The sequence below is a fragment of the Hypanus sabinus genome, chromosome 23, assembly GCF_030144855.1.
Source record: "Hypanus sabinus isolate sHypSab1 chromosome 23, sHypSab1.hap1, whole genome shotgun sequence".
NCBI classification, from domain to species: domain Eukaryota; kingdom Metazoa; phylum Chordata; class Chondrichthyes; order Myliobatiformes; family Dasyatidae; genus Hypanus; species Hypanus sabinus.
In genome coordinates this window covers 15,434,154-15,447,844 of record NC_082728.1, presented here as the reverse complement: position 1 = coordinate 15,447,844, position 13,691 = coordinate 15,434,154, and the positions used below count along the sequence as shown (strand labels likewise).

Here is a 13,691-nt window from a genome sequence, read left to right as displayed (position 1 = left end):
GTTTTAAGGTGAGCTTTATTCGTCATATGTACATCCAAACAGACTGTGAAAGGCATTGTTTATGTCAATGACCAACACAGTTCAATATGTGCTGGGAGCAGACAACAAATGCCACCATCTCTCTGGCACCAACTTACTAACCCTAGCCCTTGCATCTTTGAAATGAGAGGAAACCCACGCCGTCATGAGGGAACATAAACTCCTAACAGACAGTGGCCGAAATTGAATCCTGATCACCGACTGCTGGTGCTGTAAAGTGTTGCTCTAACTGCTATGCTAGCATGCCATATGCAAGATTGGATGGGAATATGTTTAAGTTGTTGCATCCAGGGATTTAGAGATATATGGACTGTAGTAGAAGCCAGTGTTAAAACCAGGATAGACATAGGAAGCTCAGCTTGACATGCAAAATGTCACCAAGATAATGGAGTGATTTTGCCTATGTAAAAGTTGATGGCCCACTCTTGTGCCAGTCTGTTCCATAACTTACTAATAGTAGTAAATTGTTATCCATTTAAGCAGATAACCTGTGTCTTTTTAAGTGTACAGAACAAAATTTTTCATTTGATCTTTCAAACACGAAAAATTATTATAAGCATTAGTTCTCCCAGTTTGAGTTATTAAAACCCACTCAGCTACTCAAGAAACTATAATGGGAGCAGTTTATTCCCTTGTAGGTCACAGATAAAGATTTAACCATTCTTAAAGATAGGGCATTAGTACTGTAAACAATGGAAAAGAGTAAAGGGTAAACTCAAAAGTTTTAGGAATGATTGACAGCAGATTGTCGTTGAGTTTGAATGCAGATGGAACAAAATTTAAATCAGGAAACATTAGTGGTATTCTACCTGTAATCTGTCAAGGAAGAGCTGCTGAAGGAAATCTTCCCAGAAGGAGAAAGGCTTCTCCAGGAGTCGGTAGCAAACAGTTTCCCAGTTCTGATATATTGATTCACTAGTGAGGAGTTCCCACACGGCATCTCGGATTCCAGCAAGACCCTTCAGACTTTTCACATAGATCAGCAGATTCCCAATCCCCATTTTTATGTCATCCTTACACCTTTAATAAAAGTGAAAAATCATATCACATTTGTAAGTCTTAATTGTATTAAAAATGTCTACAGACAAGGTACGCACTTAATTTCCATTAAATTTAACCACTTCCTCCTAATTTACACCATTTTTGCCTTATGGCCTGAGCTTAAATATAAATATTCATTCTATTTTATCCATATGGCTATCATGATAGATTTAGGCTATGATTACAAGCAATGTTCCCTCTAATTCGTAATGACCAGTGTGCTCAAAAAGCCTGTGCTGCACAATTTTTTTTGCCCAGTGATGAGAATATGTGCACACTGAATAATTGCTTCAATAAAAATAGTATAAATAAGCCAGTTTTAAAATCTGCAAACAAATCATTGCAAGTTCCATGTTGTAAACACCTTTCATATCAGAAACCAGAAAATGAAATGTAATTGTGTACTACTGTGAAATACACTTAACATGCCAACAAGATAGAGGGTGACAACCTTTTGTGTACGGTCGAAGTTCCTTTGTGCGCTAGTAGCAAAAGATGTGTGCGCACACACACCTTAAGAGGGAACATTGACTATATGAGTGGCTCTTTGGGGAAAATTTCTGATAAAAAAATAAATGTACACTTAAAAGATACCATTCATGTGCAAATTTATTATTAACAAGTAAAAGATCTGACTCTACCTCGGCCCATTATACAGGCAAACAATTAGGTTATTATTGCCATAAAAGAATAAAAATGTGCAAAAGTAACAGTTTATTGTGCCACAAGCTACTCATCCATTGTGGATGACACAGGTAATAGAGCTGCTGTCTTACAAATTCAATAGTGCAGTCTGTTTGGAGTTTGCACTCTCTTCGTGCTTTCTTTGGTACTCAGGAAAGAAAAAACTCACACAGACTGGTCCACCATCTGGCCTCAGTAAACTGCCCATGTTTAAACAAGTGATAAAGTTAGGAGAGGGTAGTTCAATGGGAATGTGGGGAAAATAGCTGACAATCTGTGAAGAATGGAACTCTCCTGTGACCTGACATAGATAAGCTGAAATTCCTTACTTCTGCATCATGATCATGGTCAAAGATGACTTATTTCCTCTGTTTCTGTACTAAAATCACCAGAGGCATTATGGGAACTGCAGATTCCTCCAGAGATGGGGCAGACCTTGTGGGAAGCCTATGAGGAGGTCTATGTCTTCCACCACTTACACAGGGAACTGATTCACTCTCAGTCCATGAATTCAAGGCTCTCAATGGCATTCCAACACTGAGCAATAGATTCGTAACAGTTAGGAGCCATATTGCATTTCAAGGGAAACTTTCCACTGTTTGCAAAGTAATTTCAATGAGAAAACTGGAAGAATGTGTCTGCTTTATATACGCCAACAAAACAAAGGAGCTGGTCATTGACTTCAAAAACAGGGATGATGAACATTCTCCTGTTTACATCAACAGTGCTAGGGTTGAGAGCTTCAAATACCTAGGTGTGAACATCACCAATATTCGTCCTGATCCAACAAAATTGATGTCACGGCATGAAAACCCACCAACGCTTTTACTTGCTCGAGGCTCAGAAATTTGGTTATGTTCCCATTGACTCTTACCAATTTATATTAATACACCATAGAAAGCATTCCACCTGGATCCATAAAGACTTGGTAAGGCAACTGCTCTCCATGTGACCACAAGAAACCGTACAGAGTTGTAGGCAGTCAGAACATCCCCTCTATGTATTCACTGCCTCAATAAATCAGTCAGCATGGCAAAAGACATTTGCTCTTCTCCCCTCACCCATCAGAGAGAAGATACAAAAGCCTGAAGGCACGTTCCACCAGGCCCAAGGGCAGCTTCTATCCCACTGTTATCAGACTCTTGAATGGACCTCATGTACAAGATTGACCCGGCCTGAATCTTCTTTGTTATGATCTAGCACTTTATTGTTTACTTGCACTGCACTTTCTCAGTAGTTTTTACACTTCATTCTTTTATCTTATTTTAGGTCAAGTCAGCAGTGCAACTGTTGCTCTTTTGTATTGCACGTCACATCTGAAACTGAACTTTACACAGTCAGTCCTGCCCTTCCCCTTCCCACTACCACTTGTGCCAATTCAACACTCTGTCATAAAAGAATATTCACTCCACCCAAGAAAAAGCTTATGAAATTCACACAGATCATCTATCTCGAATCCAGCATCATTAATCCGGTTCCACCACCGGTTCAGATATAACTTTCGCCAGTCTCATTTCAAATTTCCCGCATCACCACGCAAACCCGTCGCCTCTGTTTTGGTGGTGCCATTAGCAGAATCAGCCTTTGGCATGGTCCTTAAACAAAGCAAGTCATTCCTCTGTGATATTCTGCATTTATTTTTATAACCCGTGCTTATCTAGCCCCAGTCACGGTTTCATTGAATAAAGAAAGTGCTCTTCGTGGTGTAAAGCACAAACACCATATGTTAGCTACACAAGATAAGGTGGAAGTTCTGAGAAAACTACATTGGTGTGTCTGTGAAAAGCAAATACAACTTGTGTAACACCAGGACTTACAGCATATAATATAAAGAAACAGAAAGAAAAGTTATGGCGAATCCAAAATATCTCAATAGACCATGGATTTGCACCTTGGAAGTTTCCAGGGCAAGATGCAAGTCTCCCCTCTCCACGCCACCGATGTTGTCCAAAGGAAGGGCATTAGGACCCATACAGCTTGGCACTGGTGTTGTCACAGAGCATTGTGTGGTTAAGTGCCTTGCTCAAGGACACACACGCAGCCTCAGCCAAGGCTCGAACTAGCAACCTTCAGATCACTAGACGAACGCCTTAACCCCTTGGCTATGTGTCAGCACCCCAAAAAAATAAAGTAACAGATGTGCATAAGAAAAACAATGAAAGATGGGAGGTGTTCACAACTAGATAAAGTTCTCAAAGTGGTTTAAATTCTGTATCAGTGAAGGTGTAGACCTGTCAGGAGAAATGGTGAAGGAACAACTGAAATTATTTCATGACGTATTAGGACCAGATTATGAGTGTGATTGTAGTGAAGGGTGGCTTCAGCGACATAGCATAAAATTTCATCCAGAGCTTTCAAAGGTATGAAGTAGTTTACCATGCCAACAAAAAAAAAGGATGAATTACATTGGAATAGTTAGAACATTATTTTGTTCCAGAAATGAGAGCTCACCGACTTTGGTGGTCTGGACAAAAATTATAAGATAATGTTGATTTTAGATAACAGCTCTGCACATCCAAAAGCAGAACTCAAGATACTGTTTACAGGGCAATTTAAAGGCAGGGCGAGATGATCATCAAGTGGGTTAGAAATGTTTGTTTATTTATTTAATCCTGACCTAACCATCTGTGATTCTGCAAAAATCACTAATCCGGTTCTGCACAGGTCCCAGTCATTCTGCATGTGTGGTGGTCAGCGTATACCGATTTAAATTTGAAAAATTAAACATTGCTAGAAGCCGAAAATATACAAAGACAGGCATAATGAGTTATATGCATATTTTGTGGAAGTAGTTAGTTAACATAAAGAGGGCAGTAAAGACAGGTGGATAGTCTCACCCTTTACAATAAAGAAATATTGGCAGGCCATCTAAAAGCAATTTATTTTAATTGTAACCATTTATAACCTTCAAAGGGTTCAACAAAACACAACTAAAACCCACTTTCTTACATGTTGATCCATTGCTGAAGAGTGTCTCTCAAATAATCATGGCTTATCGGATGAGCAAGTGTCCTCAGAGACGGCTGAAAATTCACAATGGAAGGCGGCAAGTACTTGAACCAACTCTCAGATTTCACTTCTTCCTTTAACATAGTGATTCCTTTCTCTGCACAGATTAATCAAAGATATGTTCAGTTGCCTATGCACAGAAAGAAAATGCAATAATTTTACATTGGCCTTTAAAAAAAATCAGGCTGGTGATTTTTAACTGACAGAAAATAACAATATGAACCATATTTCCTACAAATATAATATTTTCAACATGACACCAAAATCTGATGCTGTCATTAAGTAGTGTATCATTCCTCAATGTTGCCTGGGCAATCACATCCACAAACTGCTGCTGGTTTGTGTGCAAACCGTTTTAGGTATACTCACCTATTTGCACTGGGATTCCTTTTGTTCTCAGCCAAGTAGACCATCAGACTACAAAACTATGGAGCAAAATTAGGCATTCTGGCCCATTGAGCCTGCTCCACCATGCCATCATGCCTGATTTATTCTCTTTCTCAACCCCATTCTCCTGCTTTCTCCCTATAACCTTTGATGCCCTTACTAATCAAAAACCTATCAACCTCCACCTAAAATATACCCAACGACCTGGCCACCACCACCTGTGGCAATTAATTCCACAGATTCACCACCCGCTGGCTAAAGAAATTCCTCCTCAGCTCTGTTCTCAAGGTCAGTCCTTCTATTCTGAGGCTGTGCTCCCTCGTCCTAGACTCCCCCACATTTAGAGCACTCTCTCCGTGTCCATCTAGGCCTTTCAATATACTGTAGATTTGAGACACCCCCTCGTTTCTCCGAACTCCAATGAGTACAGGTCCAGGGCTCTCAAATGCTCCTCATATGTTAACCCTTTCTTTTCTGGAATCATTCTTGTGAACCTCCACTGGACCCCCTCTCCAATGCCAGCACATCCTTTCTTAGACAAGGGGCCCAAAACTACTCAACAAGTAATCAGCCTTTGTGAGAAAATCCAGGGACAGAAAAAATGCTGCACTAACTTTTTTTGCAACAAGTCTTTAGATGGTTACTAAAAGCAGTCAAGGATATTTTTCCCTTTCTCAATGGACAATGGTCTACATCAGCCAAGGTCACAGAAACTGAACTCCCCTGCAATAGCTCAGACTGATGTGGTGTGGCATTGATAATACTCCCAAATAAGCACATTGAGGAAATTTATATTAAAATGAGCTTTCTATATTACTTTCAAAAAAGTCAATGTGACACCATATCTCATTCCAAGTTATATTCTATAGCCCAATAATCTAGACTCAGAAGGAAACAAAAGGATAAAATCTCTTTTCAAACATAATACATGTCTGAAGACAGTTGTAACTGAAACTGAGAGGCTTGTGCATACCTGTTGGGGACCCACTTGTGATGGATTCCAAGGTAGTAAAGAGAAGGCCAGAGGTGAGTGTGGAATCTTGTGCTTTTCCTTGACTTGGGGTACAAAACAGAGCTTGAGCCTGATACATTGTGGTGGCTAGCAGTTCAACCAACGAACACACCTGTGCCTTGATCCCAGCTCCTAAAAACAAAGCAATATTAAAGGTCAAAGTGTGATATAGCCTTCGATTCCTTGAAACTATCATTAAAAAAAGTAAAGCAGAACTCAGTCCAATGGCATCATGCCCTGCCATAATAACCAGCACTTTTCATCTGTCCAAAGAACAGAAATGGGATCAATAATTGTGCTCACCATGGTGGGGTTGGTTCAGTAACTGCTGTATTGCTGATTTCCTAGCTAAAAGGAAATCAGTGAGGGCCTGGCGTGGCGAACTGTCTTCCAGCAGAATAATGGAACAGAGAGCCTCTGCGATTGCCTGGTCTGATACAGCACGGCCCTTAAGAAGTGCTTTACTTTCCTGCAAAATGGATGATCTACAAAAACAGCACAAATGGGTAAGAAACAATATTCTTTCCATTCAAATGAAAATAAAACTTTATTTCATGTAATTAACTCAAAAACTTCCAAAAATAATAAACTTTCCATTTTTGCATGAAATGAAAAGTAGTGAATGACTAATATCCAACAAGTGCCACATATAAAGTTTGAGTGCAGTACTCATTGCTGACCATGAGCCACACACACAAAATGCTGGAGGAACTCAGCAGGTCAGGCAGCATCTGTGGAGCAAAATAAGCAGTTGACAGTTCAGGCCTGATCCTTATCAGGACACAAATGAAGTTTTCATATTGCATCGACTTATTACTAACGGTCATGCTGGCCATTCCTTCTCTTTTCCTTTGGGTATAGTCTGACATGTTATACTAGAACCACATTAGTAACATATTAAGCACTAGTATCTTATACCACCAGGCTGGAATCGTTCAAACAATGGTGATACCACATTTTGCCGCCACACAAAAGTAACTTGTTTCTTTGTCTATTAAGGTGGATGGATGAAGAAACATCAGCTCAGTCTTACCACAGACTCTGCATGACCTGCTGGATTTTTCCAGTGCTTTCAACCTTCTGTGTATTTTACCATGTTAGCTCAGTTCTTCTCATCAACTCATTAAGTCTAGCCTCCTACCTCCTTACCATTAACAGTACACAGATTCAGAAGCTTAACTTCTGTATTGCTGATTTCCTAGCTAAAAGGAAATCAGTGAGGGCCTGGCATGGTGAACTGTGAAGATTCAGAAGCTTAACAAGTGCAATGGAGATTTATCCATTTTAACTCTTCATATCAGACATTCCCTCTATTCTACACATTGCTCCTACTACCCCAAACTACAGCACCTTCTTAGCTACAACCAGGTTGAGAACTGTCATGGCAGATTGTGCATTTACTTCCCACAAGGATAGCATTCTCTCTGCAATTAAAACTGTTAACCAGAGACTATGCCTGAGACATGGATAAATAAGAACAAAAATGCAAATCAGTGACCCATTGAAGAAAGAGCCCAATTTTCATTTCCTCTGAGATCAATCCATAACTGGATGTATTAAGCTTAATACAAGGCCAGCAATGGGAGCTTGCTTAATGTGTGGAAGAGACAACAAAAACAAAAGTAAGCCTCCCAGTTCCAAACAGAACTATTTCTCAGAGTCCATGAAATCATTATCTATTTAATGCTAATGATATTAGCTGGCTGGTGGTGTAGTGGCATCGGCACCAGACTTTTGAGGAAAACAGACCCGAGCTTGAATCCAGCTGGCTTCTTACTCGCTTTCCATCCGTGCTGGATTAAGCATCAAGCTAACAACTCAGCCTCGTAAAAAACAGTCAAATGCTACAGAAATGGCAAAAATCCACCTGATACACTGTGGTGGCTAGCAGTTCAACACTTAAAACTGCAGTGCTAATGAAAATCAAGCAATCTCTTCTAAGACAATTACAGCACAAACACAGTAGTTACCAACATGTAAAGGCTTCTTCCTTTTCTATGTGTCACACTAAACCAACAGCTCCTTCTCAGTAGATAGATACTTTATTGATCCCAAAGGAAATTAGCATCACAGTAGCATAAGTGCACAGATATACAAGAGTTGTAAGAAATAATATGCATTAGCTCAATATTCAAATATTTTGTTTTTAAGTCTGTGCTTCATGCAACTATGAGGATGCTTCAATTATACTGTTTTAACAAAATCATTAATGGATGTTTATTCATTAAAGCCCAAACTTCTTCCCATATTCTTCAAGTCTGATTTCAAAACCACTGACTTTTTTGTCATTCTACTCAAGATAAGAATTCAGAACTGAATAAAAAATGTCTCAAAATGACAATTTTAGAATGAAATTAAAATACTTATAGTGAATGATAATCTCAAAATTCATGCGTGTCAAATTAGAATTGGTCATTTTGTCCAAGGTGAAACATGACTGATGAATGCCAAGGTAAAGAAAAATTGTTTTTATACACGACCAGCTAACCTGAAATGGCCTGCTGCTGCGACCTGTCGTACAAGGATGGGGAATCGCGCCAGGACAGGACTGTAATGGGAACCTGAGGAGTCCAACTGGAGAATGCTATGAATGTGGCAGCATAGCAAGTACATCTGAGTAGCATAGAGATAATGTGATGATTCTAAGGCACTCCAAATCTTCTCTGGCATATTCAGAAGGAGTTTAATCTGCACTGCCATGCTGTAGAATTTCTCCTGGGACTGTTGCTGAACCTGAAGCAGAAATTAAGCAAAAAGAAAAATAAGTATCTGCATGTCATGTCTTTATTACACCCGAACAATTTGAAGATCAAGTTTCTAGCATCAAGATAAACACAAAATGCTAGAAGAACTCAGTAGGTCAGGCAGCATCAATGGAGGGGAAGCCACACACATGATTCAGGAATAGCTTCTTCTCCTCTGCCATCAGATGTCTAAATGGACACTGATCCCATGAACACTACCTCACTACATTTTCCCCCCTCTTTTTGCACCACTTACAATACTTAATTTAACTGTTCAAATATATACTTTTTAACTGCTGCTGCACAATAAATTTCACGACACATGCCAGTGAATGAACTGTCAACATTTCAGGTTGAGACTCTTTATCAGGACTTGGGCCCAAATCATCGACTGTCTAATTCACCTCCACCGATGCTGCCTGACCAGAATTCCTTTAGCATTTTCTGCGTTACTCTGGATTTCCAGCATCTGCAGAATATCCTGAAGGATCTTGGTCCTAAATGTCAGTTGTTTATTCATTTCCATAGATGCTGCATGACCTGCTGAGTTCCTCCAGCATTTTGAATGTGCTGCTTTTCATTTCCAGCATCTGCACACTTTCTCATGTTTATGAACTGCAGAATCACTTGTGTTTCACATTAAGATGACCTATATTAAACAATGCAAAGATCAACTCATCTGCTGCATATCTCAAACACATACTGCTTTAAATTTGATCTTTGTTTGGCTCTACCTACTCTACTGGTGGCCAGAGAATATATCTTTTATCCTCAGATGCTTGTTAGTCTGCATCGGTTTTGTCCCAAATAGGGAAGCTTCTCCAAATTAATACTGCAAAACTGATGTCACTCTGTCAAAACTGCTTTAAGATATGAACTTTGGCCATCAAATCCACTGCTCCCTGGTCTAAAGGGCAATGCAATTTTAACAAATATCGATGATTTTCCACAAATTAACACACTAAATACAATAACAACGCAAAATGCGGCCAGCCTCATAGTTGTTGACACACTATAACTCCTCCCTTTGAACGGCAATAGCATTTATTGTTACTCTTAGCTCTGAACTCTACATCAGTCTGTTGCAAACTTCCCATCCTATATTTTCTATCACGCTACCCAAGTTCCCTACCTCACCCTGCCCTGCACCAAACTCATGCTACTTACTTCCTAACTCCTTAACCATGACTATTATATTCAGTCTCCATTGTTTCAAAGTTTCTCAGTCAGGTCACCTTAAACCTCACTTTACCCAAAATCCCTGCAAATGGAAGAAGTGCTACACCTGTCCCCACACTTCTTCCCTCACCACCATCCTAGGCCCCAGACAGTCCATTCAGGTGAGGCACCACTTCACTTGCGAGTCAACTGGGGTGATATACTGTATCCGGTGCTCCCGATGTGGCCATTTATACATTGGGGAGACCCGCCGCAGACTGGGAGACCGTTTCGCCGAATACCGGCGTTCAGTCCTCCAGCAGTGGCGGGATCTCCCTGTGGCCACACACTTCAATTCAACAGACCACTCCCACTCTGACATGTCTGTACATGGCCTCCTCTACCGTCAAGATGAGGCCACACGCAGGTAAATGGAGCAATACCTTATCTCCCGCCTAGGTAGCCTCCTACCTGCCGGCATGAACATTCAACTCACAGACCTCCGTTGATACCCCTGCCCCCCCCCCTTACCCCATCCCTATCTATAATTTTAGTCTGGTTCTCTTTCTCTCTCTTTTTTCCCCCTCACTATAATCTCCCCTCAGCCCTACCTTTCTTTCTCTTTTATTTCTCATAATTCTCCACCTTCCCCCTAGTCCATTTCCCTTCAGCCTATCACTTCCCAGCTCTCTACTTCATCCCTCCCCCCACTTCTTATCCCCCCTCAACCATCCCATGTTACTTCACTCCTAATGAAGGGTTTCGGCCTGAAACGTCGTCACTACCTCCTCCCATAGATGCTGTCTGGCCTGCTGAGTTCTGCCAGTATTTTGTGTTTTTATTTATTCCCAGCATCTGCAGATTCACTCATGCTTACCCAAAATGATGCTGGCAATGTCTTATCAGCCACAATATTTGTGAACACATCACTTTAAAATCTGAATACTTATGTTCAACTCCTTGATCATGGCAAACTTCTCATTTTTAACCTCATGCAGTTATTTATGATTTATTTATTGAGAAACATTGCAGAACAGGCCATTCTGGCCTTCTCTGAGCTGCGCCAACCAGCATTGCCAATTTAATCTCAACCTAATCACAGGGCTATTTATAATGACCAATCAACCTACCAACCTGTACATCTTTTAATTATGGAAGGAAACCGGATTACCTGGAGGAAATACATGTGGTCACGGGGAGCTGTACTGTCCAGCAATCCCCTGATTTTACTCTAGCTTCATCAGAACCAATTAACCTACCAACCAGTAAGTCTTTGGACTGTGAGAGGAAACCAGAGCACCTGGAGGTTTTTTTTAAAAATGCAAATAGTGGTTAGTGCGTGGAATGGGCTGCCGGCAACGGTGGTGGAAGCAGATACGATATGGTCTTTTAATAGACTCCTGGATAGGTACACGGAGCTGAGAGGAATAGAGGGCTATGGGTAACCCGAAGTAATTTCTAAAGCAAGTATATGTTCGGCACAGCATTGTGGGCTGAAGGGCCTGTATTGTACTGTATGTTTTCTATGTTTCTATGAAACCCACGTGGTCACGGAGAGCAAGTGCAAACTGCATACAAGACGCCTGTAAAGTGTTGTGCTAACCACTGTGCTACGTGCTCTGGGAACAGGGACACCGCTCTGGGAAAACCTCCTTTCCCTTTCAGTGGCTTCCTAGTCATCCTCCTTCCTTCCTTTTGCCACCAATGGTCCTGTCTTCAGCCACAGAGTATTCACGAATTCCTTTTCTAATTCTAGATGCAGAAGACTGTACAGAGACTCCAGTACAATGCTGAAAATATGTCAAGAGATGACACGACACACTAAGATTCTCTCCAGTGGGTATCAACACAAGCCCTGGGGTGAAGTCCCAAACTACAGGCCTGACGTCTGTAAGTCTGAGAATCTGATGATAAGGACCGAAGGCCCAGAGGCAGCCTGTCTTGGGGTTGGAGGCATGTCTCTGTGTGTGAGTGGGTGGATGGGAAAGGGGGTTTTTCTTGCTGTTGTCTTGTTGCTCTGTGCAATATTGTTAGCATTCTACCTTGCCGCTGAGCTGCCCACAGCACATCCTTAGGTCAGAACAATTAGGTTTAATATCACTGGCATGTCATGAAATATGTTGTTGTGCAGCAGTATTACATTGTAATTAACAATAAAACAGCAAATTACAGTAAATGTATATACTTTAAAAGTTAAATTAAGTAGTGCAAAATGAGAAAAAAAAGTAGTGAGGTAGTGATTATGGGTTCAACATCCATTCAGAAATCTGATGCCAAGAGGGTAAGAAGCTACCGTTAATCGTTGAGTATATTCTGGTTGTCAACACTAACAACGCACTTCACTGCATGTTCTGACGTACACAACGAGAACAAATCTGAATCCGGATAAGGTTCCACGCATTACTTCAAACAACAAAGCAATTCTTCACAGCTTTCAAAGCAATATGTAATCTCTGTTCAGTTTCCTCTATCAGCACTCTACAAATCTACACGGCCTCGAGCACGACTGATAACAGCAGCAGAGCACACCACCTACAAACCCGCCCGCCGGTTGCACACCCGTTTGGGAATGTCACAGTTGAAACCCCAGCACGAGAATTGTAGCAGTTCCGAAAGAAAGACAGCCTCATCTCCTCAGAGGCAATTAGGACTCGTAATAAATCACACACACAAAATGCTGGAGGAACTCAGCAGGCCAGGTAACATCTATGGAAAAGAGTACAGTAATAAATGCTGGCTTTTATCCCACAAAATAAACCATATAAAATAAATTACTTGCGCCGTGAGGAAGTGTGAGAGTCTCCTAAAGGACAGTGACTACATGGTAAATGTAAAACGCTTGGGAATGTCTCTCCTTCGGGTTGGACACTTCCATCTCATTGAATGCACAGCAAACGAAATTTCAACAGGACAGTAATCTGCAGTGTAATAGGAACGACCGTTCCGACCCGCTGAATTCAGCTTTTTTGTACGTCAGGAGCTGGACCCCTCCCTCCGCGCACTCACCTGGTTACTCCGGGAGGTGGGAGCAGCAGCTCTGCCGGGGGCACCTGGCTTGATCCGGGTACAGTAGTCGAACATCTCCTGCACCGAGGACACCACTTTCTCGGAGCAGAGCCGCATTTCGGTGATGGTGTCGGCCGCCTCGATTAGGTCCCGGTACCTCTCGCCCACCATCTGGCGCAGTTCCTCCTTCTTCTGCTCGATCTCAGCGCGGACTCGCCGCTCCACCTGCCGGATCTCCTCGGTGCTGTAGCGCTCGAAGAGCGACGCCGAGTCGTGGATGTCGCCGACACGGAGGCTCTTGGCGGGGACGGCCATGGCTCGAGGCGGGGGGGGGGGGGCAGGAGCTGCGGAAGGTGGTCACCGCCTGTCGCTGAAGGGCGGTCAGACCAGCCCGAGCAACGGACCTGCCGAGTCACCGACACAGTTCGATGGCGAGTGCACCATCCTGTACACAGCGGCCCAAGTCGGAAGTCGCTTGGTCCTCCCGTCCGATTAGAGACGTGGCTATTCGGGGAGGATGGAAGCTGGTCGTACTACGCAGGCGCGACACTGGAGCCGGAGGGCGCATGCGTGGAGTCTTACGTCCCGGCTCGAATCAACACCTCCAGCCT

The 13,691-nt window shown here is 42.1% G+C and overlaps 1 protein-coding gene across 2 annotated transcripts in view; it reads right to left on the bottom strand.

The window, feature by feature from the left end:
• The window catches only part of cog1 (component of oligomeric golgi complex 1), a 44,853-nt gene extending 31,251 nt beyond the window's left edge, over positions 1 to 13,602 (bottom strand). Inside the window, exons 1-6 of one of the 2 annotated variants that reach the window (XM_059948437.1) lie at positions 13,081 to 13,602; positions 8,661 to 8,905; positions 6,476 to 6,657; positions 6,134 to 6,304; positions 4,714 to 4,870; positions 849 to 1,059 (exon numbers count right to left, since the gene is read on the bottom strand). In XM_059948437.1, the coding sequence (XP_059804420.1) occupies positions 849 to 1,059; positions 4,714 to 4,870; positions 6,134 to 6,304; positions 6,476 to 6,657; positions 8,661 to 8,905; positions 13,081 to 13,395 (1,281 nt within the window). In that variant the 5' untranslated portion in view covers positions 13,396 to 13,602. The remainder of the gene's footprint in view (positions 1 to 848; positions 1,060 to 4,713; positions 4,871 to 6,133; positions 6,305 to 6,475; positions 6,658 to 8,660; positions 8,906 to 13,080) is intronic. The other variant, XM_059948436.1, reaches the window with a different exon arrangement.
• Positions 13,603 to 13,691: the final 89 nt, after the last annotated feature.